The sequence below is a fragment of the Taudactylus pleione genome, unplaced genomic scaffold, assembly GCF_031769625.1.
Source record: "Taudactylus pleione unplaced genomic scaffold, aTauple2 ptg000395l, whole genome shotgun sequence".
NCBI classification, from domain to species: Eukaryota; Metazoa; Chordata; class Amphibia; order Anura; family Myobatrachidae; genus Taudactylus; species Taudactylus pleione.
Genome location: NW_028284796.1, coordinates 2,821,282 through 2,848,364, shown reverse-complemented (window position 1 = coordinate 2,848,364; position 27,083 = coordinate 2,821,282). Strand labels below are relative to the sequence as shown.

General features: G+C 42.8%; 2 protein-coding genes across 3 annotated transcripts in view; one reads left to right on the top strand and one right to left on the bottom strand.

Annotated features, from left to right (window-relative positions):
* The window catches only part of ATR (ATR checkpoint kinase), a 169,392-nt gene extending 150,068 nt beyond the window's left edge, over positions 1-19,324 (bottom strand). For both annotated transcript variants that reach the window (XM_088446273.1, XM_088446274.1), the window contains exons 1-6: positions 19,230-19,324; positions 16,363-16,454; positions 7,452-7,601; positions 3,900-4,783; positions 3,585-3,781; positions 557-751 (exon numbers count right to left, since the gene is read on the bottom strand). In XM_088446273.1, coding sequence (XP_088302399.1) covers positions 557-751; positions 3,585-3,781; positions 3,900-4,783; positions 7,452-7,601; positions 16,363-16,454; positions 19,230-19,291 — 1,580 coding nt within the window. In that variant the 5' untranslated portion in view covers positions 19,292-19,324. The remainder of the gene's footprint in view (positions 1-556; positions 752-3,584; positions 3,782-3,899; positions 4,784-7,451; positions 7,602-16,362; positions 16,455-19,229) is intronic.
* Positions 19,325-24,236: 4,912 nt separating this feature from the next.
* The window catches only part of PLS1 (plastin 1), a 214,874-nt gene continuing 212,027 nt past the window's right edge, over positions 24,237-27,083 (top strand). The window contains exon 1 of the mRNA XM_088446260.1: positions 24,237-24,309. The gene's annotated coding sequence lies outside the window, so the exon portion shown is untranslated. The remainder of the gene's footprint in view (positions 24,310-27,083) is intronic.

The window sequence follows — 27,083 nt, the reverse complement described above, 5'->3', positions numbered from 1 at the left end:
GCAAATTTGATATTTAGGTTGGTCAGGGGTAGGCAATCTGTGGCAGTCCAGCTTCTGTAGAGATACACATACCCAGCATGTAATGGCACAGTTTTAGCATGCCCTAACAGCAAAACTGTGACAGGGCATGCTGAGATATATAGTTCCACAGCACCTGGACTGCCACAGGTTGCCTACCCCAATCCTGATGTGCAGATACACATCACCCACCTACAGTACGTTTTGTCATCTTACGGTCCTTTAATACCGTTGATTGATCGCAAATCAGGGTGGATCGGCAGAACTGGGAATCAGGGTCGCGGATGTATGGACCCCTTGACTCTCTAAAGGCAATATGCAAATAAGCAAATCATGTTATTGTGAAAAGATTTCTGGGAAATACCTTTTACAGTGTATCTATTCAAAACTGGTTGACTGTAGAATAGAATAATAGTCTAGTCTTAAACAAAAAAAAACAGATTGATATATATATATATATATATATATATATATAATTTCATTTTTTTATAAAAATCTATATTATTACTGTGGAATGACATAAACACAATGTACTTACACTATAGAATTGTTTGAGGAAATGTGAGCTGTGCAAAGAGCAGCCACATAGAGTGTCACTGAAACGCCCTCCAAGGAACAAATTACACTGTCTCCTGCTATATCTTCTCCTTCCAGTATATGCAAGAGGGACAAAAACTGCCTGTTTACTGCTCTCCACAGTGCAATCTTAGACTTCATATCCACCGGAAGGGTCCTGTTATTGGAAAGGATCCATTAGAATATAGGTGATTATCAAACTAAAATACATCAACATTTAAAAAGAAGGAAATGTTTTTACTTTTTTTTACTTTAAAGTAATATCCCATCCAAACAATGACCAGAAACCCTGAGATATCACCTCTCTTTCCACTATTGCTTGTAAGCAGTTGTCCATTTCTCATGAATGAATTGTAAACAACTGGGCACTCACTTGATCTAGTTTTCCCTCACCGTTGTAATATTTCTGGTTATTCCAACTCCCCATTCTCCCTCTCTGACCATCACCTTCTCTCTTTTAACCTCTCTCTCCTTCGTCTCCTCTACCTCCTAAGGCCACCATCACTAAGCCTAACATTGAGGCTATCAATGCCGTTTCTTTATTTTCCCTGCTTGACTCGCTTCTCTCCGCTAGCCTCTCTCTCTCCTGCCCTGAACAAGCTGCTTCCCTATACAATGCCTCCCTTACTTCTACTCTGGACCCTGTTGCTCCGGCAATCACTACTCATCCTCGTAGATCCACACTACAACCGTGGCATTCCAAATGCACTAGATATCTGCAAAAGTGTTCAAGAACCACTGAGCGACAGTGGAGAAGATCACGCTCTAAGGCAGATTTTCTCCACTTCAAATTTATGCTCTCATCCTACAGTGCGCCCTTTTCCTCTCTAAACAGTCATATTTCAAGAACCTCATCTCCTCCCAGTCCTCAAATCCCCAGCGTCTCTTCACCACTCCCTCCTCGCCTCCCCTCCTCACTCACTGCCCTTGACTTTTCTACCTACTTTACATCTAAAATTGATTCCATACGTCAGGACATCATATCCCACCAGTCCCCCTGCTCTACACCTCCTCCTTTCCCGAATCACCCATCTCGATCCATTTCACCGACTCTGACATCCTTCTCCCCTGTATCTGGAGAGGAAGTCATGGCTCTCATCCGGTCCTCTCCTCTTCCACCTACCCCCTTGACCCTATCCCTTCATGTCTCCTCCACTACCTCTCTCCTTTTGCCTGTTCCCATCTTGTCCACCTCCTCAATCTCTCCCTCTCATCTGGCACTGTCCCTTCTGCATTCAAACATGCCCTTGTCTCCCCCATTGTAAAACAACCTACCCTTGATTCCAACACACTCTCCAACTACCGTCCCATCTCTCTCCTCCCTTTTGCCTCCAAGCTCCTTGAGCGTATTGTCTACAACCGCCTTACCACCTTTCTTTCCTCTCACTCCCTCCTTGATCCTTTTCAGTCTGGCCTCACAAAAGTCAGCAATGACCTACTTGCTGCCAAATCAAAGGGCCACTACTCTCTGCTGCCTTCGACCACCCTCTCCTGCTGCAAATCCTTCACTCCCTTGGTCTACGTGACACTTCTCTCTTCGGGCTGTCCTCCTACCTCTCTGAACGATCCTTCTCTGTCTATTCTCATGACTCCTCTTCCCCACCACAGCCTCTTATAGTAGGTGTTCCCCAAGTTTCCGTTTCTGGACCTTTACTATTCTCCCTCTATACGTCCTCTCTAGGTGAACTCATCAGCTCTTTTGACCTCCATTATCATCTCTATGCTAATGATACTCAGATCTACCTTTCCTCCCCTGACCTTTCCCCCTCTCTCCTCACTTGTATCTCCAACTGTCTCTGCTATTTCTTCATGGATGTCCCAGCGATTTCTTTAACTAAATATGTCTAAGACTGAGCTGATCATTTTCCCACCCTCCAACATAACCTCACATCCCACTATTTCTTTAACAATTGATGGCACAACTATCTCTACTAGCCCCAAAGTGCGCTGTCTTGGAGTTATCCTGGACTCCTCCCTCTCCTACAAACCACATATGCAGAGCCTCTCACAGTCCTGTCGTTTCCATCTCAAAAATATTTCCAAGATTAGACCCTTTCTCACCCAGGATGCCACCAAAACCCTCATACACTCACTGGTCATATCCAGACTGGACTACTGTAACCTTCTCCTATCTGGCCTCCCCAACTCCCATCTCTCTCCTCTCCAGTCTGTCCTCAATGCTGCTGTTTGACTCATCTTCCTCTCCAAACGCTCTACATCTGCTTCCCCTCTCCTACAAGCCCTCCACTGGCTCCTCTTCCCTTTTAGAACCCAATTCAAGGTTCTCACACTCGCTTACAAAGCCCTCACCCATTCCTCTCCCATTTACATCTCTGACCTCATCTCCCTCCACTCTCCTGTCCGTCCCCTTCGCTCAACTAATGCATGCCGCCTCTCACGCCAACTGATTACTACCTCCCACTCCTGCCTCCAAGATTTTGCCCGTGCTGCTCCCGACCTTTGGAACTCTCTCCCTATCAGACTCTCCACATCTCTACAATCCTTCAAACGGGCTCTCAAAACCCACTACTTCATGAAAGCCTTCCAGCTCCCATGCTAACTTGCTGCAACATGTTCCTTCCTCCCTGTCTACCCCATCTGTGTCACACCTGTTTGTCTGCCCCTCCCCTTTAGAATGTAAGCTCTTACAAGCAGGGCCTGTACCCTCTTGTGCTTCTCCTTACTTTACTTACATCTACTTCTTACCCCCCACCAGGGCACCTAACACTTGGTTGCTTACGCTCTGTTGCATATCTAGGTGTTATGGTCACTAATGTAGCAATGTATATTATCCATGTCCTATATTGTACTGTAAGTCACTTGTCAAATTATTTGTTTATGTACTATGTAAGGCGCTGCGGAACACTTGTGGTGTCATATAAATAAAGGATAATAATAATAATAATAACACATTTAGACAGGTGACATTTCAACACATCTACCAATAAATGGTACATATTACAGATAAACCAGAATGGTGTGATAATTACACTGCAGACGATGCTGGTTTCCTCTGTGATTTTGCAGCTAAACTTAAGCGGGGTCGCTTCTCCCGAGTCTCATCACTGCTGCTCCCTCCACCTTCAGACTCTGTACTGGACAACGGTGCTGTGACCTGCTGCAGCTGCTGCTGGATGAGCTGCAGAGCTTCTCTTCTCAGAGCCGCGTACAGTGGGGGGACAAGGTACTACCGAAATAATAAATAGGAATGAAACTCTAAGATCTGTACAGATTGCTCATTGAAACATGTTCTGGCCAGGATATCCACATTATAGACCGATAAGGACATTATTAAATTGTCTTACCATTTGTTGGCTGTGAGCTCCAAGAATGTCGACAAAAGCTTTACAAATACAGCAAACATGGCCATTGCGAACCTCCTTAGCAGATTCATAGCCTGGCGGCACAACCGTTAGAAAATACTCTACTATGTAACAAAGTGCTTCCCTCAGCGTGTCAGACTGAACATCCTTCAAGATCCCCCCTTCAAACATTAGTGCAAGTTTATTCAGTAACATGTTGAGATAGACAGGTTCAATGCTCATGTGAGACTCCTGCTGCAGTGGAAATAAAACTTTCACCAAGTTTAATAGCGGAGTTTCGTAAAGCAATTGTTCTTCCAAGTTCAGCTCTGTTATATAGGATAGCATTCCAAAAAACATAGTGAAGAAAAAGTGTGCAGGCTGTTCTGGTGGTCCTCCTAAGTTGATGAGCTCTTTTAAGAAATGTAGAGCCAGAATCTTTAGCTGTGACCCACCATAGTCTAACATAGAACACCCAATTTCCCAGAGCACAAGGTTCTGTCTTTGGAAATAAAAAGCAGAAATATCATGATCATTGTCAGTCAAGACCATTAACAAAGTAGTCTCTAGAGGCTCCACTTGCTGCATGTTCACCAGCTGAACAGGAGCCGATCTTAGACTCAGCTGGCTTTCCAGCGCAGAGCATAAAAACCTGACTACAGTGACTGGCCATTCTATAGACTTCTTCATGTTTCCTTCATGCAAGATAATAAGATCCTCAAAGAGATGTAATAAATCATTTGTAAGGACGCCAAACAGAGTTGGGCTTTTATACTTGAAGAGAAAGAGCAAGGAATGGATGACTCCAGCTATTTTCTTATGTAAAGGTTTGCAGCTTGGTGAGGCAGCAATGCGTAATAGCCTTGTGATAATCCAGTTGCTAAACTCTGATAGAAGGAAAAACAGAAATCAATATTTTAGCATGAAACAACACAAAAACCTCAGATGCTCTAGTACTAGGTTATTATGGCAGAGTTTGGTGGTTAAAGTTATCATTTCATTTACTTCCCAGCACTGGAAAGTATTTTTGGGATATTTGTTTGGAGAAATCAGCCTATATTTAAATCTGCAACTAGATTAAACATGTTTTATTGATTTATCTTTTGAAGAAGCATGTACAAAATGAACAGTAAAACAGATATAAAGCAGTGAAATTTCTTCTTATTTATAAACATTATTATTTGGTATAGAGGAATTGATGGGAGAAATGAAAGACTACATTTACAAACTCTAGATAGACTTTCAGAAAAGCAGATTCTAGAATAAAGCTCAAAAACTGATTCAGGAGACCATAACGTAATACGAGGTGTAATGAGATTTAAATATGGTTTTTAAACACTCAACTTAATTCCTATTGTCAATTGGACAAGTAATCAAGTTTGTGCGTTATTAAAACAGGTTATGTTACAAAAAAACTAAAATTTTTACTATTTAAATATATACTATTAAATCTGAACATACACAAAACAAAATTTAGTAATTACTACACATTAATGAACACTGGTTATAATAAATACATATGCCTAATGTAGAAGAAAAGAACTAGATAGATAGATAGATAGATAGATAGATAGATAGATAGATAGATAGATAGATAGATAGATAGATATAGTGTTCACTCTAGCTCTGGCAGCCGGAGCTAGAGAAGGCATTTTTGTGCGCGCGCCAGAAATGGGGGCATGGCCATTGAAAAGGGGGCATGTCTATAAGACGCCCAGTGCTGCAGACAGGGAGAATAGATGCCGGGCGCATGCGCCCGGTGTCTATTCTCCGGCAGTGACCGAGTCACCGCACATTTCTCCACCCGCAGGACACTGCAACCCGCGGGTGAAGACAGCACCCGCAGGCTGTGAGGACAGGGTGCTTTCTGCCCTCCAGAAGGAGGGCAGGGCGCCGCGCCCCACTAAAAGAGCCTAGCGGGAACGCTATATATAGATATATATATATCAATTATTTACATGGTTTTAGGCGCATATGTATCAAAGCTTGATGAGAGATAAAATTGTGAGAGAATAAGTATTAACCAATCAGCTCCTGTTATTTTTCAAACACAGCCTATAAAGTAAAAGTAAGAAACTGATTGGTTGGTGATTTATATCTTATATAGGCCCCTTAGTCTGTACCCTTTCACGTATTGCCAAATGTTTATTAATATAATTGAATAGAAAATAAGAAAAACTAAAGGAAATGCTGTTAAAAATCAATAATAGTAAATATTGGTCTTTTTGAAACCTAACACCTAGAATTTTATTTACGAAGCTTCCCAGTGGGTTGCAGGTGAAAATTTAAAACAGCACCCACATTCAGTGTAATTCCCGGCGTGCTTTACACTGACTGCGGGGGTAGTTTCCAAGTTTTACCTGCAACCCACCAGGAAGCAGCGACTGCTTCGTAAATAAAACCCCTAGTATCAATATAATAACTGACATTAGGTGACTAAGTATTACACTCTTAAACAGCAGCACATAATGGGCCTGATTTAGAGTACAGCCACATTGGTTGTTTAAAAATAAATGAGGGGGGTCCCCATCTGCATTCGGAGATTGATGCATGTAAGCGACCACTCCGTCCTCATCCATCTGCTTGGGAAAGTAGCCCTGGTCATCATCATCATCATCATCATTAGTGCAGATTTGCACCAATCAGACTAGTCTGAAATTGGACAAATTTTTGTGTAAGCTCAACTCTGATTAGTCCGCAATTCTGTCCACGGTACATAGACTAATTGTGCCAACACCTAGTTACACCCACTAATCTGCATGTGAAGATGCAAGAGATGCGTACATTTCTTAATCAGTATGCAGTCGGGATGCCAACTGTCTGATCCCGGCAAGGGTCAAATGACGGTCGTCAAAATCCCGACGCCTGTCATTTTACCTACGCCGCGGGGGGGGGGTTATAAGTTAGTGGCTCCCGGGGGGGGACTAGGGTTAGGCAACCCCCCCCTCCCGGGAGGGTTCGGCTAGAGGAAGGGGGGTTAGGCACCCCCCCCAGGAGACTTAGATTTAGGCTGCGGGGAAGGGGGGTTAGCTTTAGGCACTCCTAAGGGAGGGTTAGGTTAGTGATTAAGAAAATGCTTACCTGTCGGGATTAGAACTGCCAGTTCTCCAGCGTCGGGATTAGAACCGGCGGTATTTTATACCGATCCCTCTTAATCGCCCATAGTTGCTCAAAGTTACATATGCACACTTCAACTTACGTGCAGTTGCTAAAAATCACAAACGCGACTTGCATGGAACCCTCATTACGTGAAAGACCCTAAACAAAGTACCAAAGATGCTCTGACACCTCCCCCAAACAACATTGTCTGGGCTCCATCTTACTGTACACTCATTTTTCCTCTGGTTATTCCTCCATCCAACGAGTCAGATTGACTTAACATTATTATCAATATCAGGAATAGCAGGAAATGAGGACAGTGATAACAAGAAAGGGTTGATGGGGGAAGTCCACAAACAGTAGTCAGTCCTGCCAAAACACACAAACTTACCTACAGCATAAAATCTCATCAATCTATTAATAATGTGCCTTTTATTGGCTGTAAGGGCAACTTACCAATACAGCTGCAGTCAGGTTTATTAGTCTGACAGCTGGTAACGGAGTTCACAAACATACGTGGCGATGACTTCATGATGTGATGAATGAAGTCCAGCAGCATTACTGAACTTGGTTGAGATTCAATATTCTTTGACAGCTCCACAGCAACTTAATAGAAAATACAATTAATAAATAAAACAAATTAATCACAATGAGCCAGAGATCAGATTCCTAATTGTATTATATTTAATGTTTTTACAACCTGGTCTGATTTTATTACAGCCTATCCTTTCCAGGCTCTTACTCAGGGTATTGTACCTTCCCTGTCATTTAGCAGCTACAATTATAAAAACCTAGATTATTTGTATGTCTAAACGCTGCAACCATTATAAAGATGGATCTATACCTCTGGGTAACAAATGTCCTGCTAGGTAACAAACGTACTCCCGTATTAAATTGACGTTGAAGAGGAATGGCAGAGAAAAACATTTTGCCAAGTCACCATGACCTGCTAGTGTCTACAGTTCAACATCAGTAATTGGGTTTTTAAAATCTCTTTATTATTTTTTCATCAATATATATTTTTACTAACATTACATATTTTGATGCATTTTCTTTACTTTTAAATAATCACAATTTTACATCATAACACACTTTTAAAATTTTTCCTTAAAATAGAATTTAATTTCTTCTTCCTCTCCTCACTTCTATAATTTCCCTTCCTTTGTCTCTACTAACATCCTTCTTCTACCTTTCTATGTCTCATTTACTTTCGACCTTACATCAATTGACCTTCTCCTCCTTTTTCCTAACTATCCAATTGTTGTCTCAAATACCATGTTGTGGTTCCAAAAAATAAAAAAAATCTACTTCCTCCCTTTTCTAAATCTGTTCTTACTTGTTGTCTTTCAAGATATATTAATCTTAATAAACTCACTATGACTTGATCTATTGATGGAGCTGTTTTCTTGATCCATTTTGATAATATTATTTGCTTTGCCACCGTCACAATAACTGCTAATAACTGGGCCTAAATTCCAATTTTTAAAATTTGCTAATAGTAGTGCTAACGGATCTAATTTCAACTTCAATTTAAATTTTACATTTGAAAAAGTAATTAATTTGTTCCAAAACCTTTTGACTTTTGGACACTCCCAGAAATTATGTTTAAACAGTGCATTCAACTTCCCACACTTTGGACACTCTCCTGTCTCATCTTGTGTCATATATTTCCATTGTCCTTGCATTATACAAGTTCTGTGAATCATTTTTTATCTGCACTTCCTGTAACTGTGCTGTATATAAATATTTCAACACTTTTTCCAGATTCTCCTTAATATCTGAGACTTTAGTTATCTCCTGAAAGTCTTCTTTCCATTTATCTACTGTTCTTTTCCATATCTCTTCCTTATCCTTATCATTGTCTACTAACTCCCAATATAGATATTTAGTTTTATATGTATCCACTCTCGCTCAGTAATTGGGTTTTAATTTATACGATCAATTATATTCAAGTATCAAAATGGCAGATCTGGGGTGTGTGGCTTGGGAGCCCAAGAAGGTGGATGCTTATCTGTGAGCTCCACAGTAGGTCCCGGTTAAACGGAGGGTACACGCTGCCATCCCATCGGGATCCCCCTTCCTATACCACAGCTGCCTCACAGAAGTACCCGGCTACTATCCGGACCGTGTCGGGGGAGCCTCCGCCACGTGTCTGACCTGGACAGCTGAACCTTGAGGCCTTTCCCGCAAGTGACATCCGCGGCCAGCCCGGGACCCCCCCGCCGCGGTGCTGCCGACGGGACCTTTCACTGCTGGTCCACATACCTGGAGGGGTGAAGCGGCCGGCTCTCCTACATGCGACGCGACCCGGAGAAGTCTCGAGGCCGCGGGAGTGCCTTCCTATATCTTAAGCAGCACCGCACGTGACAGGCGGCTGGCTGTAGGACACCCACTGAGAGACAGCGGCAGCCGCACTGTCTGAAGTCTGGGCCTCTGCGGTCGAACGGGTGGCCCTACATAGTTTGCCCTGGTCCCCCACTGCACACAACAGGGACCATCAGCTCAACTGAGCTCAGCACCTGATCATCACAGAGGGAGGCGGCTATCTTCCTCTCCCATCGCTGCACAGAGGGCACACAGAGGAGATTTTAATCTCCTGCAAACACAGGTACTTTCCCACAATATTTCCAACTCAATCAGGGGCAGTTTTTCATCTAATTCATATGCCTTTGTAGGAATTGGACTTCTTTTACAGTGTTACAGCACAAGGGCTGTTACAGAAATAATCTGTTGGTATATCTACAGTGGCTACCTTGACTGAACATAAAGCGCTGTGCAGGGTGAGGCATCATTTATCAGCAGTCTACAAGCCCTCCATATTGTTACTATTACTACTATCTTCCCGGAGCTAGCTATCTGGAAAATGTTCCTGTGCTAAATACGCCGATAACCTCCATCATTCTTGTTATGATATGATATTTTATTGAAGTACAAATTGCACCGCAATCTGCATTGATTCTGATATATGTATTGCTGATTATCACTAGCTCTCACTATTCCATCGGATTACTGCCTGTGTCATTATGGGTCCTAAACGTCAGAAACCTCCCCCAGCAGTCCCTCCAGTAAGCTTCTTTAAGCCGTCACCACCGTCTCAACCACCTAAAACAGGTCCAGCACAAGACAGAAGTTCTAAACAACTGTCTGCTCTCAGTGCACCTTCTGACTTTCCTCCCCCCTTACTGACACAACAGAGCAATATGGCGGATGATGCTCCCCTTACGATGGGATCCATGAAGCTGCTATTAGCATCTTTTAAAGCAGATATTTCTGCCGACTTTAAAGCTGCTCTACAAACGTGCCAAAGATCGGTTGATGATTTGGGAACCCGCACTGATCATCTCGAAAACAAATTGGAGGAAGTGGTTAAATCCCACAATGAACTGATCAACCGACACGAGGAACTCCAGGCAGAAGTAATTTCACTCAAGAGCAAAGTGGGGGACCTCGAAGACAGGTCCAGACGCAATAATAGTAAAATCCGCGGTATACCGGAATCAGTCCCCAATGCAGACCTGAAGCAGTATGTAGCAGATTTGTTCATGAGGCTGCTTCCGACCACCTCTATTACCGATTTCCTCCTGGATCGCATACACCGCCTACCCAAGGCGCGTACCGCTCCCCCTGGAGCCTCAAGAGACACCTTAATGCGTCTCCATTATTTCCATATTAAATAATCTATACTACGTGCAGCTAGGCCATCAGACTTCTATACTCTGATTCTAGGTGACCTCCAAATATTCGGGGACCTTTCTGCGGCTACTTTGGCCCTCCGAAGATCCTTCCTACCGGTCACCTATCGTTGGGGATTTCCCACCAAGCTGCTAATAAGGCGAAATGGCTCCATTAACGTCATTTCTTCCCCCGAAGATGGCATACAGCAGTTAGTATCCTGGAATATACAGGACATATCATTGAGGTTACCAGGTAGTCCGCGGATCGAAAGGGAATGGTCACAGGTGGCCTCGTCGAATAATATCCTTCATATTCGCCTCTGCTCACCATTACTACAATTATGTTGTCCTAACTTTGTTATATTTTCAGGGGGAGGGATTTCTATGTAATTTAATGTATTCACATGAGCGAGCATGCTCTATAGTTGGTTGCGATCATTGTTAAGAATACTAACCTCATACGTATTGTCTCCAATGCTTTCAACCACTGTAATCAGAATTTAACTATTTTCTCCCCCGCAACACATGTGGAAATTTTAATTATAATATACCCTAAACTTGATCCTATGGGGATTAAAATTGTTTTTGGTTCTTCTCTACCACAGAGGATAGTTAATTATATTATGGTTTCTTTTACTGGTTTAATGTGTTATCTAGTATACCACTTTTTTCAGAATAGATCCTTTTTTGTTGTATGGAGACCCACAGTCCATATCCCCCTGATGATATTGATGATATTAATAGTAATCTGTAGATTGATAACAGTTTTTTAGTTTTCCTGGGACCAGGAAATATAGGGACAACATCTGTTAATCTTTTTTATCTTTTTTTTTTTTTTAAGCGTTGCAGTTTGTGCTACTTCTTTATCTATATGTATAGCTGATTTTGAATGATGGAGGTCCATATCCTCTGCCACATACCCCCCAATGTGCCGCTGCTGGTGGCGGTCTTTTGTAGTTCCTTTTTGGCACTATTTTTCCTGTTTTTTTTGTATGTATTCACTATCCATTATGTTCAATAATCTTTTTTTTTTCCTGGTACACTGATAGATATATGTACTTACATTTTGTTTATATGTGCATTGGTCCTCAGCATGTCATTACTCTTGCCCAATGGTTAAGATTCTCTCACTAAATACAAAGGGTCTCAATTCCCCTAATAAAAGGAGATTGGCCCTTAAATATTTTGCCAAAGCAAAGGCTCACATCATTGCACTACAGGAGACCCATTTCCTCCTCTCTTCCCCTCCCCAGTTTTCTGATTCTAAATTTCCTAAATGCTACATATCTAATGGACCCTCTAAGAAAGCGGGGGTCGCAATACTTTTCTCTAGTAACTTTGTAATGCAAGAACAAATCACAGACAAAGAAGGCAGATATTTAATACTCATAGGTCTTTTAGATGATAAACAAGTGACAATTGCCTCAATATATGCCCCAAATACCAAACAACCCGCTTTTATTAGGAAATTCTGTGCGTCTCTCCAATCTTGTAGTAAAGGGTCAATACTGATTCTGGGAGATTTTAATATGGTTCTCGATCCCTCTCTTGATAAATCATCTCTTAAAACCACAGCCCACTCTCGACCCACCCAAGACAATTCCCATCTATTTTAGCGTGTTTTATGTGAATATGATTTGTACGATGTCTGGAGGGCCAAACACCCTGGTGAAAAAGATCACACCTTATATTCCTACGTCCATAAATCTTATTCGCGTATTGATTTGCCCATTTCGGATAAATGGACATTTCAATTTATCACTCGAACCTCTATATTGCCAGTCACCTGGTCCGACCATGCAGCGTTATCCCTATGTTGGGATATTACCCGTTCCAGAATCCCTCCTGGTCCTTGGCGGTTAGGTGAACATCTTCTCCTAAATTTAGAAGCTAAACATACTATAGATAATTCCATTTCATTATTTTTAGAGACTAATGAACCAGAAGATACATCCCTATTTACATTCTGGTGTGCTCTAAAAGCAGTGGTAAGGGGATCGGACATTCAAGCCGCAGCACGAATGCATAAGATGGCAGCGTCACTTTAGGCTGATATAGAATTCCGATTTTCTGATCTAGAATTTAAACACAAGACGGACACGTCTAATGATAAAATTTATCGTGAACTCCTCAAAGTCAGAGAGGAATGGAATGCATTGGCACTGATAGAGGTTCACAAGTCCCTATTCAAATTAAAGCAAAAATGTTATGTTCAGGGGGACAGGGCAGGACATATGCTCGCAAGGAAATTAAGAGGCAAACGAGCGAGGGACCGCATTAGATTGATATCTACTTTAGGAGGCAAGAAAATATCAGATCCTTTCTCTATAGCAGATGCCTTTGCTGAGTACTATACCACTCTGTACAATTTACAAGCAGATTCTGAGATCTACCAACCAACGAAGGTTGATATAGCAAACTTTTTGGGAAAACTTAACCTACCTTCACTGGATCCCGACTCGCTTCGCTTGCTTGAGCGACCATGGTCCAGTGAGGAAATTGAATCTGTTATTAAAACCCTTCCAACAGAGAAGGCCCCTGGTCCAGATGGATACACCAATTCATTTTACAAAACATTCACAAATACTTTATCTCCACTCCTAGTTCAGCTGTTTAATGAGGCATCCAGGGTGGTATCTTTCCCAAAAGAAATGCTTGAGGCGAGGATCGTAGCATTTCCTAAACCTGGGAAAAATCAGACCTTACTACCAAATTATCGCCCAATTGCACTCCTTAATACAGATGTCAAAATTTACACTAAACTAATTGCAAATCGGATCAATCCTTTACTTCCTACACTTATCCATCGGGACCAGGTAGGATTTGTTCAAGGACGTCTGTCTTCTGACAATACAAGACGAGTGATTGATATAGTGGATGCCTTCTCCGAAATAGACCAGCCCCTTTTGTTGTTAATATTAGACGCCGAGAAGGCATTTGATAGGTTGCACTGGGGGTACCTTCATGCTGTCCTTCGCAAATTTGGTTTCAAAGGCTTAGCACTCTCATCGATAGCTGCGTTATATTCCAACCCTTCAGCTAGAATTTTTGTTAATGGATATTTTATCATCAGTATTTCCAATTACTAATGGTACGCGGCAGGGATGCCCTTTATCCCCAGTAATGTTCGCATTAGCGATTGAACCTCTAGCGGAAACAATACAAACCCACCAATTTATTCAAGGACCAGTTTTATTTAATCAGACATATAAAGTCAGTTTGTTTGCGGATGATGTCCTTCTGACCCTCATGAACCCTACTACTTCCCTACCTAACTTACACTCAGTACTAGAAACCTACTCTAGAGTATCTTATTATAAATTAAACAGATCCAAAACCGAAGCTTTACCTATTAATTTCTCATCGACAATGATACAATCCCTGAAATCAGAATATTCATATTCCTGGCAAGAGAATAGTATCAAGTATCTTGGTATTCATTTAACTCCCACTACTAATAATTTAATATCAGCTAATTATTTACCTCTGTTGCGAAGTGTAACATCACTAACAACTGACTGGATGATGCAAAATATATCCTGGCTAGGTCGCATATTGGCCAGAAAAATGGTGATTCTGCCGAAAAATTCTATACTTATTTCGGACAATTCCTATATTAGTCCCCAAAACAACTCTTAATAGATTTCACGCAGTATTTATTAAGTACATATGGAAGGGCAAGAAACCTAGATTAGCTAGAAAGACTGTCTTATCCAAAATCGGAGGGGGGATTAGTTTACCCAGATTTACGATGTTATCAATTAGCTACAATGATCTCCCAACTTAACGTTTGGTTCAATCAGGATAATCCAAAATCGTGGGCTCTCTTGGAGCGTAGTATGGTTTTCCCATTCCCTCTTACAGACTGTTTATGGCTTCCTGCATGCGGTGAGGGCTCTGGGAAGGTCGGTGTCAGTTTCCAACTCCCGTAAAGCATGGACTGATTTAGCCACGATAACATCTGACATTGTCCTTCCCTCTGCTAACTTTTCCCTTGAGGGATTATCTACCTTGATTCCGAATCTATCCTTTGACACTTGGAAGACCCAAGGAATCTTAACCTTAGATGACGTAACCACCCCCGATTCTCTGCTATCATATTCCCAGCTTCAATCATTATTTTCTCTCCCTTCCAGAGACTTTTTCAAATACCTACAATTGAGACATTGGCTCGGTAGTATTACTCCCTCTCCATATATAGTGCAGAGATTACCCAAATTTCTTATTGATCGATAGTGTAGGATTGGAGGCAGAGGAGATATTACTTCGTGGTATCTATATTTAACTAACCCTCACAAATTCACCAAATTTAAATCTCTACTGAAATGGGAAGTAGATCTCATGTATAATACCTGAGGAAGATTGGCATACCATATTTCAAACTTGTTTTAATCTCTCTAAGTGTATTACCCACACCGAACAGTTCTATAAACTGCTTCATTGTACATATCTCACCCCGGTGCTAATGCATACTTTTTGGCCCTCTCAATCCAACTTGTGTTGGCGTGACTGTGGAAATGTGGGCTCTTTGATCCATATATTTTGGTCGTGCCCTCGTATCAAAGTGTTATGGTCATCAGTGTTTGACCTAATCTTTAAAATTCTTAATGTCTCTATCCCACCTAATCCATTAATAGCTTTATTCCATCTATATCATGGTAGTGTGACCAACAATGATCGCTATAGTATGGGTCATATCTTCCTGGCAACTAAACTGTTGTTGGCACGTCAATGGCGTACACCTTATATTCCCAGCTTAGATGCTATCGAGAAAGAGGTGCAATCACACTGCGAGTTTGAGACAGCGGGAGTATTTTACTCCTCCGGTCCTCCTATTAGATGGTCCGAATATTGGGAATCAAAATTGAGGGTCTAAATACTGCTTTCCCTGTAATCTTATGATCCCTCAATGTAATGTAAAAGTATATTCCAGATATTTTATTGTACAATATATTGTTCGTGTTGCTATGTGAACATTTTGTAATGATATATTTCATATATGTCCTGATAATGTGTACCTTATGTCTGTGTCTTTTCTTTTGTATCCCTTCTTTTGTATCATTATTTTTTAAATTTTGTCTGAATTCAATAAAAATTTATTGTTGAAAAAAAAATTGGCAGATCTGTCCAATATGACATCCACACTTGAGGACAATTTGGGCTTAGACCCTGCACTCGGGAAGACCAACCAGATCTGCCAATGTAAGCTTCAACCCTGGGTGCAGCAGTAATCATGCAAAATATCTTCTGATAGGAAATCTACGAGACTGCAATATTCCAATGATTTATTGCTAGGTGTAGTGAATTTGTGACCAGAGAGAATGAACCAGCTCTGTTCAAGAGGAAAGAACGATTATTGTTCAGATCCGTACACTAAACAGTAACCGTTTAAACCTGTTATTTGGTTGGTATTTGGTTGGCTGGTTTACACAATTACTGTGCAATGCAAAGCCAGATTTAGACTCACAAATATAAGTCCTGATACTTTTCTTGAATACAAAGTTTTGTGCCCACTTTTCATTGGGTTATTATAACTCAAGTGTGAATGGCTTCTCCTACTTCCAAAAGATACTCATTTCCATAAGTCAGACACTGGGGCCACCCCTCAGCTGCATAATTTGCCCAACATCAGCAATATATATATAATATCTATATCGCCCACAATATAGTATATTGATGTGCATGTGACTTACCAACATCTACATCTGTAAGGATCCGGTCTATGAACTGGCAAAGTATCTGCCTTGGCTTTTGAACAACAGTTTCATAACATTCTGAGCTTGCACTAAAACAGAGATAATACCGTAACAAAGGAGATACATTAACTGACTGAATGCTGGAAAGTAAACCAGAACAGCTAACAATCACCCAACATAAAACATTGGAATAAAACTACATACGGTAAGGTTAGTTACCTACTGGCATTAAGAAAATACTGCGGTATTCAGTGTAACATATTCTTAAGCCTATGGTCAGGGGTAGTACAGAGGTTCCCAACACGGTCCTCAAGGCACCCCAACAGGTCAGGTTTTGGAGATATTCATGGTTGAGCTCAGGCAACTTAATTAGTACATCAGTCAATTTGATTTAACCACCTGTGCTCAACCATGGAGATCTCTAAAACCTGAACTGTTGGGGAGCCTTGAGGACCACATTTGGAAACCTCTGGGGTAGTGTATTGGATGTTTATGGATGAACAGAAAACACTGCAATGCTATTACTTAGCACATACAGTACATCATCTAAATAGGATTTGTGGTCATTGGAACCAACAGGCTCAGTTCACATACAAATTTGCACGCTGTTGCTAGGGTTGAAACGCTAGTATCACTATGCTTTTTACCACTATTGGGTAACCATCCTTATGGATGTAAGCTGGAAAGCATGTCTCATTAAACTCAGAAGACAGTATGTAGTGGTAAATGTTCTAAAGTTTATTTTTTTTTAGAAGTGGAGCAACCAATCAGATTCTAGCTATTATCAATTTAGAAGGTGCTAGTTAAATGTTAAGCAAAATCTGATTGGTTGCTATGGGCAACATCTCAACTTCTAAAAACTCTCACTTTAGTAAATATACCCCTTAGATTGCAGCCTTCAGCCACATTTCATTTATACCCATATCACACATAGCCTAAGTACCCGAGTTGTGATGGTGCACGTGCACCGACGCGGGTCTAGACTATCGGTGGTATTCAATTAGAGGTGAAATCGGTACCCAGGAAATTCAGACTGTTAGACCCGTGTATTTCCCAAGTTGTCGGTCTGAAAGGGGCATTAAAATTTAATTCCAACCCTAACTTTTCATGGGATACGTATAATTAGTTGTTATATATGCTGTCAATATTTCAACAATATGATATCGTTGGGACCATGCCAACACTATTGTAATGTTATATAAAGCATTGTAATGGCATCACCACAATAATTCTAAATAGGATGCCTTACAATCATGATTAAAGTTATCATGCCGGCATCTGTGCTGTCGATATCAAGATATCAACACATTGACTGTCGACAGTATGTACATCAACAAACTCACTGCTTCTGCTTTATCATGTAGCTTTATAACATCTGTTTAAATATTCAATGTCAGAAGTTCATTTGCATTTGGTTCAGCAAATACAGTAGTTTCTGCTGGCTGCAATCTTATATATAAAATTAATTAGTCTGTTTGTTTGTCTGTCCTGTTACGCATTCGGACACCCCTGCACCAATTGGGATTAAACTAAAGCTAGGTGGTCCAGTTGGATTTTGGACAGGTTTGAATGGGGTTAGGGTCCTGGTTGGACCTCCCGTTGGTGTAAGCTGGGCAGAACTTTGACCCTGGGATGCTGTTCTGGGTCTTACTCTGGATGAAAACTTCACAGAGGGGAGGCAATTGGTCTGGGATGCCTAATGTAGTGGTTGGGGTCCTGGTCGGATCTCACGGCAGAGTGGGCAGGGCAGAACTTTGACCCAGGGAGTCTGTTCTGGGGCTTCCACTGGATGGATTTGGATGATATCACATAATAAAACTTTATAGAATTTAAACCAGGGCAATACCGGTTACTTCAGCTAGTCTTCTTATATAAATAATTCCTGGGTCTGTTTGTATGTCTGTCCGGTTATGCATTCGGGCACCACTGAACCAATTGGGATAAAACCAACGCAAGGTGGTCCAGTTGGATCCTGGAGTATTTTAAAAGGGGCTAGCATCCCGGTCAGATCTCCCATTGGTGTACGCTAGGCAGAACTTTGACCTAAGGAGCCTGTTCTGGGTAGTGGCATTTCTAGAGAGGAGGGGGCCCGTGTGCAGTCTCCAACACAGGCCCACTCCTCTCTGTCCGGCAGCACACTAAGCTGTGCGTGGCCAGCGCCGGAGTTAGCCCAGAGTACGCCCAGAGTCTATAGAGTATGCGCAGGTCCCCGGGAAAATGGCTCTGGCAGCCATTTTCCTGTAATTTTTACAGCGCCGCACCCCTGCGCTGACGTGGGACTCCGGAGAGGTAAGTAATACCATGGGTGCAGGGTGTGCGGTGCGGAGCCCGTGTGCCCCCCATACCCTGCACCCATTATAGATACACCCCTGGTTCTGGGCCTTCCACTGCAATTGGTCTGGGATACCTAACTTAATAGCTTGAAGATTTAAACCCAGGCAAGGCCGGATACTTCAGCTAGTTAAAAATATGTAGCAAGGTGCCCCAATCTAACTAGCACAATTGTTATATTGTTAGCTTGTAATTAGTGTGAGGGCTCATTTTCCATATTCTTCCCAGGATGCTGAGTCCTCCTCACTCCCGATGTACTGTAGTGTGAGTGGAGAAAATCTGGGCACCCAGGGTTATATGCACATACACTGGTTATATGCACATACACTGGGGAAAGTTATGTTTGCATCACTAGTCACACACTGCCAGCACTGACACAGGAGGTAGAGGTGGACCAGCTGTAGAACTACATGTCTCAGCATAGCCTACCACCCTAGCACGCTGTCATCTGCTGAACTGCAGAACTCAGCTGTTAATCATGCCTGACACTCCGGCACCAGAACCCGGACCTTCCCTGCACTGCGGCCATTTACCTGGCCAGTTCCCGCAGGGCCGGGATCATGGAGGCCATTTCCAGGCTGGGATCCGCCGCCATAGTGACCACAGCCCCCGGTATCTGCAGCAGACTCCGTTCCCGGCTTTACAGACCGAAACTACGTCAAATTTGTTGCTCACACCCTCTCTCTACAGCGGCCGACTCAGGACAATCCTTTGAAGAACGCGCTTGTTGATTACAGGTCTTGTAGACTTGTAGTATGTGGCGGGTTTATACCAGTGTAATGAACTCTCTCCATAGATATATAATATTTGTTTTCTGTTATGTGCTGCTCTTTAACCAATATACATTTCTATATTGCAACTATTTTTGATTAAAAAATAATTAAGTCATTTTGTTAATTAATTGAAATTACTACAATGTGGAAATAGTATCCCAATACATTTTGAACTAGCAGAAGAGTTAATTAAAAAAAGTGTGTTTTATAAGCCATTATGAATTATTTGACAATGAGGTTATTATTCAGGATTTGTTACTAATAAATTAAATACAGTGGCTGTCAGTGCTTGTCCTCACTTACCACTGCAATATGTATAACATTAAAACATGTCATATTATATTTACATCAAATCATTTATGCTTGAAACTCAGCATCACCATCAATGTTGCCTAATTTTCTGTCACTGAAATCTTCCTTGATATCTATATATCAATTTAATGTTATTTGAAAGTGAAACATAGGGCGGTATTCAATTAGTTTTGCACCCGCGATAAAGTTTTGCATGCAGGACTTTGTGCCTACATCACGTATTTTAGCTGCGGAAACTTATCGTGCGCTTCCCCGCTATATGCCCTATTCAATTCCAAAAGACGCGAAAACGGCGACACGCGAAGTCAGAACAGGCAAAAAGTGGTGTCAGAATTGTGGAAATCAGCCTGAACCTCCCAAATAGATGCAGAAACATTGGGGATCAATGTAGTAGTGCCCGAATAGCCCTGGGGTACTTAAGTTGGTACAATAGCCTCTAATTAGCATCTTTGCACAAGTGGTGAAGGATGGCATAAAGCAGTATTTTTTGGAGAAAATAAGTAGTCCAGGCAAATTCGAGGTACCTGAAATGGGTGCAAGCATCTTTTAATGTCTCTAAAGTGAAGTTTTACAAAAAGTGAAATTCCTCCCTTATAAAAGCACCTGCAATCCCAAAAAACATATGACCCCTTCTTACAGCACCCCCAGTAACCTTACTTTGCTAGTTTGGCTGCATATGGCTGGCTGTGGGAAGCAGGCAGAGTGGATGCTCCCAGCCTGCTCTGTGCTGCTAGCCTATAACACAATCGAGCAGCCGGGAGCATCTTCTCTGCCTGCCTGCCACAGCCAGCCATATACACGGCAGCAGCGGCGGGGGCGATTGGAGAGATAGTTAGACGACATAGCAGTGGGCGCAGGCGGCTGGGGAGCCGAGCCTGTCAGTGAGAGGTAAGGTAATGGAGGGGATATAGAAGTGTGCGCGGGCTACCGCGGCTGCCCGCTGGTAGGAGCAGACCCCCGGGGCCGAGCCTGTCAGTGATTTTAAATTTGGCAGGAGGAAGTAGTGGGCGAGCGGGCCCTTCATTTTGGGTGGGAGAGTGGCATTGCTGTGAGACTCTGTATAATGGGGGCTGGGGGGCCCTGCCTATTTGGTCCGTCCTGGGCCCCAACATTTCTGATGGTGGCCCTGATGGATACTACCATGCATGATCTGGACCTCTTTATAAATATAAATACATTTATATAAATATATATATATATACAATGGCGGGCTGGGCCGGGGGGCAGGATGCCATGTGCCCCCCGGGCCGCCCTTGCTGAGCGTCGCGGGCAGCCTCTTCAGGCAGCAAAGAGGCTCTGGTGGCCGCGATAAGGGGGTAACAATAGACCCCGCTGTGGCTTGGGGGCTGCAGATTCCCTGCAGACTATCTATCTGCATGGAGTCTGCGGAAAACGTCCCTTCAAATATGGCCGCCGCCTATGGGAGGAGACAGATGCTAGAGGTCCTTCTTGACCTCTAGCGTCTGTCAGGGAGCGCATAGCATTACCCGTGACGTGAAGAGCCTGCGTGGCCGCACCTGCTGGATCAAGTTAGATCCAGTCAGCATGGCAGCAGGAGTGACAGACAGTCCAGACGATAGCCGTGAGAAGTAAGGTAAGTACTGTGATCAGGTAAGTACTGGCGGTGGGGAACAACTACAGGGGGCACAGCATATGGGCTCAACTACAGGGGGCACTGCATGAGGGCACTGCATATGGGCACAGCTACAGTGGGCACTACATATGGGCACAGTTACAGGGGGCCCCTCATATGGGCTCAACTACAGGGAGCACGGCATATAGGCATAACTACAGGGGGCACTGCATATATGCTCAACTACAGGGGACACTGCATATGGGCACAACTACAGGGGGCACTGTATATGGGCTCAACTAAAGGGGGCACTGCATATGCGCACTACTACAGAGGGCCCTGCATAAAGGGCACTACTATAGAGGGCATTGCATAAGGGGCACTGCTACAGGGGACATTGCATAAGGGGCACTGCTACAGGGGGCATTGCATAAGGGGCACTGCTATGGGGGCATTGCATAAGGGGCACTCCTACAGGGGGCATTGCATAAGGGGACCTGCTACAGGGGGCATTGCATAAGGGGCACTGCTACAGGGGGCATTGTATAACTGGCACTGTTACAGGGGGCCTGCAAAATGGGCACTGCTACAGGGGGAATTGCATAAGGGGCACTGCTACAGGGGACCCTGCATAAGGGGCACTACTACAAGGGGCGCTGTATAGGGGCACTAACTTGATACACACAGTTTACAGGTTATACGCTTTGTTACCATTAATCTGGTTCTATACGGACATAGAAACTGCAACCTGTCTTGAGCTGAGGTGACAGACTGGCAAAAGTGGAGAGGAGGGTTGGTGAAGTAGATCTTTCAGGGTGGGATGTAATGGGCATTACTGTGTGGCATAATGTGTAAGGGGCATTACTGTATGGCACAATGTGTTATTAGGGGTATTACTTAGTGTGACATAATGTGTTATAAAGGGCATTACTGTGTGGCATTGTGTTATAAGGGACATAGGGCCTGATTCAGACCTGCTCGCAAACGAGTAGATTGTTAGGCAGTGCGCACGCACGGCGTGCGCGAGCACCGGAGTGAGCGCACAAAGCACTTGCTCTGGCACTCGCATCCAAAAAGGGCAGCTGTCGATGTTGAGAGCTCGCCCCATTAGTAAGGCAGGGCGGGGAATGGAGAAGAGGACGTGATGGGCCTAAGTTGGGGAAGGAAGCGGAGACGAGGGGCCTGGATATATGTTCTCCTCATCCACAGGTCTTGAGTGTTGGCGAGACCTGGGCAAAGTTGCGGAGTCTAACCCACAGGATGGTGTTCGCCAGTGACCCCCCCCAATTGGGATTTGGGCTTAGCTGCACCCCGTGAGCAGGTCGCGGTCCTTTGACCAGGTACCCAAGCCCTGCAGGGATAGAGACACTACACCCGTGGCCCAGAGAGGTTATGCCTGTTTAGGCACAAAGCAATTCCTTTAAAACACTGTACAGTAATACACCTTGACACGAGGATCAATATCAATAAGGATTACAAGTGGGGAGCGACTCACGGTTACCCTACCCTCCCCCTGCAGCCTAACCCTAACCTCCCTCAACAGCCTAACCCTATAACCCTATCCTCCCCCGCAGCCTAACCCTAATCTCCCCTACTGCAGCCTGACCCTAACCTCTTCCCACAGCCTAACCCTAACCTCCCCCCGCAGGGGTAAAGATATATGGTGATGATGATGACACCAGCAGCATTAGCTGTCCGCTTCTGATTGGCTGCTTGTGTAATACCCCTCCATTTGGTAATACAGAAGCCATTACCAATAATCAAATTGTGGCTGTCTATTCCCATGACTTATTTGCCATATTCGTTTAAAGTACTGGAGAAAAGAAGACTTGCCATACACACTGCACAATCCGGAGTACGATGGTGCAATGTGTCGTTACATGCTGCATGTAACAGCACTGTGTCGTTCATTGCATCTCCCCATCTGCTGTACAGAATAGCAAATGGGACAATGAGATGAATGACTGCCTTGAATGATGGATCGAGTGTACACACCATATGATGTGTACGATATATTGTCATGTTACGCATCGGAACGATATATCGTACAATATATCGTATAGTGTGCACCCACTTAATGGTCAAAACTAATTAGGGGCAATGTCCGTGATTTAGTGAACTCCTATGGTAGCCCCGAAGTTGTGTATTTTAATACACACCTGTAGGGTGACTAAAAATGTGCACTTTAGGGCGGAAATTGGTGCAATTTAATGTGTTGTTGCCGTAGTTTATCCATAACTGAATTGACCCCTAAGTGTGCATTGTACAAAAGGTTACCTTATTCAAGTATTTATTTACATGTTACAGTATCAATTCAAAACTCACATCACTCACTACTGTGTATACAATGACTGTGTATATATTCATTAACATTTTGTGAAACTTCCAGTTCTGTAATGCAAATCCCAATGTTAAGTAATAGCAATAATAAACACTGAGATGTTTTTCCATTTTAATAAAGATGCTCATTTATACTTCTTGTCTCTGCCTTGTGAATTTATGTTTAACTGCAAAAATGTTCTTATGTAGTAAACTCGGAATAAAACTGAATACAAATGTGTTTTAGCTTTTCCTACATCTATTATTGAACATATTTGTATACGTGTATACAATATATTCTGCATTACTTTAGCCTTGTAGACTACAGCACAGCTTACACTGAGCTAGAACCCTTCCACAGCGTCTACAGATCACCCTGGCGACTAGAACATTTATAGAACGTCACTGAAACCCGATACTTGGTAACTGCCAATCATGTGAACCAGGGCTTGACAAGCCCCGCCCACCCGTCTCCTTCCTGCAATATGATTGGGCCATGGGAATGCCTGTCAGTGAGCATGCAGCTTGCTGACTGCAGATAATACAGAGATAGGTGCACGAGTAGAGGAGCTAAGTCTAACATTTAACATCATCACTAATAAGCTTTGTCCCATGAAGAATTTAGAAGACATCCAAGTAAGTACTGTAAACTTTATAAGTATATTTATATATGTTTTAAAACACTGGTGTCTGGAGAGCTGTATGCAAATGGATACATGAGCTATAAATTATTTATTTATATAGAACATGCACATCCAGCAGCAGTTGGATTGGGGAAGTAGACAGGCAATGCAATACAATAACAAACAATGTTATCAAATAATACAAATAGGTACTTTGTATTTTAATATTAGACTGGTGCACATTTTTATTCTCTCTTTACAAAACTTTACATAAATGGGTATTCTGGGAATTAGCAATATTGCTGCCACAGTGATACAGGGATTTCAGTGTCCTTATCATGAGCTATTAAAAAAGTGGTCAGATGCTTTTTTTTTTTTTTACTGTATAATCAGCCTTCTCCATCACTCCTTACATCACCAGCTTGGGGTAAAGTGATCACCAGTGGTCCTAGAAATAAAATATTAGTACCAGTGTACATTTTACACAACTACTGATGTTGAATTGTTATTAATGAAGTAGCGCAAATGTAGCGTGAAAACCTATTTGCTTATTTTATATTATAGAGTATTTACAGTTTCAAAAAATAAAATAAATAAAAGATGTTTTCCAGGTAAAGGTGCCCACACACATACCGACTTTTCATCCAAGTTGGCCGATTTCGACAAATCGTGACGACAGATCATGTAAAAAATGGGCAAATCGTGAGTTTCTACTCTTGATCACGATGCCGATGCGCGTCCCCGCTCGTCGTACCTCGCATCTTCAGATCTGCCGTGCTGTTGGGCAGATTAGCCAATCTGGGATACAATGCACTGGCTGCAAGATAGATCTTTAGTCAGATTGGAGAGTTCAGGGAGAGTTCAGGGGAAATCGTGTACATCGGCTGATTGGGAGCAAGTCGGTATGTGTGTGGGCACCTTAACACGGAGTGATCAGACAACAATAACAATATCATTGTCTGATCGTCCTGCGCCTTCCCGATATCGATCATCCAGCACACCAGCAACTTACCAATGACTATCGTTGATCGCGGGTCCCTATAGTAACTTGCTCCATATCGTCCATATGTGCCCGTGCATCGCAGGTCGTTGGTGGGTTGGAAGGGGCCAAAAACTGATTGATTTGAACGATAACAATATGAACTATATTGTTATCGTTCAAATCTATCAGTTTTATCGTACCGTGTGTACGCAACTTAAATGTAGATTATAGCTGAAATAGCATTTGCTCTAAATAATTATTTAAAAATATACATAAACATATACGTGGGCAGTTACAGAGAGTAAGCTGTGTGATATTTTATTAGCATTTTGACAGAAATACAGTTCTACTGTCAAAGCGGTATAAGGTTACAAAATCCATTCATGAAGCACTTGAATTTACTGGGGTAAAGATGGATTCTCAGAAATGTTCATGTAGATTCCAAACAAAGTAAAACAGGTATAGTAACCTAATCACACTTCTCCTAGTAATTTGGGGGCATTAGGAGTCTGAATTATATAACGTGTCACTTAATAGTTAGGTTGGGTAAAAGGACCAAACTAGCAGGACTGCCAGGACTCATGGGAGCACGAATCATGAAGCACATTCTGGTCAGACAGGTTCTTACATAAAGAAAACTCTGATGCCACCACAAAGTTTTCCTCTACTCTATCCCACTGCCTTTGTTATCATTATTCACATTTGGTAAATATAAATTAAATTAAAATTTCAGACTGGTACTTCAGTCCCACACTAAATGCAGTAATAGAGGAACAAGCTAATGTTTGCTGAAAGAGATATGAATTGTTGAGTTGCTGTCAGGGGCATAACTAGATATTTTAAGGCGCTATAGAAAAGTGTGTAAGGGCCCCAATGTACCATCCAATGGTGAAAAATGTATATAACCCATGTAACTTTGAGAAGGAAGAAATTAACCTCCTAAGCTCTGGGCACCAGAGCAGCTGCACCCCTTGCATCTATGGTAGTTACGCCCATGGTTGCAGTGATGCATACAGGGCTGGATTACGGGGGGTGGGGGTTGACAGGGGCGGTTGTCTCGGGGGGCCCACACGCAGAGGGGCCCCCACACCAGAGTACACGGGGGTGTTCTGGGTACCTAGAAATCCCCCTGACGGACCAATTCCCCCCTTTACCGGCTGTAATGGGGGCGGAGCCAATACGACAAACCCCGCCCCCATATCACTCGCGACACATAATGATGTGAGGAAACCCGGGGCCTAATGATGTCAGGTGCCCACCCCCATTAGCAACCTGCAGCTGCTGCATACAAATGTAAATGTGTCTGATAAATGTTTTATTGTGTCTATATGTGTTTGTGTGTATATATGTGTATGTGCTATTGTATATACAGTATATATTGTGCGGTTGGATATTACAGGTTAATTAAAAGAGAAATCAATCCCTAACATTTTGAAAAATGAAATTCCCTCATCCCCTCACTAGCAGAATGGAGAGGTTTAAAGTTATATTCTCTGTATTATACTAATTTGAATCGGTATCGGAATACCGACACTGGCATCCCGACAGGGCTAGCATACCGACACTTGTTCGGTGTGCTAGCCCTCTCTTACTCCCTACCCTCCCTCTTTGGTGCCTAACGCTAACCTCTCCCCCTAGTTCCTGAACCTAACCACCCACTCCCTGCACCCTAAACCTAACCCTCCCCCCTTAGTGCCTAACCCTCCCCCTAGTTCCTAACCCTGCACCCTAACCCACCACCCAACCCCTCTACTTACCTATGGTATCCCAGCGGTCGGGATGCCGGCGCCGTTACTTTCAGCACC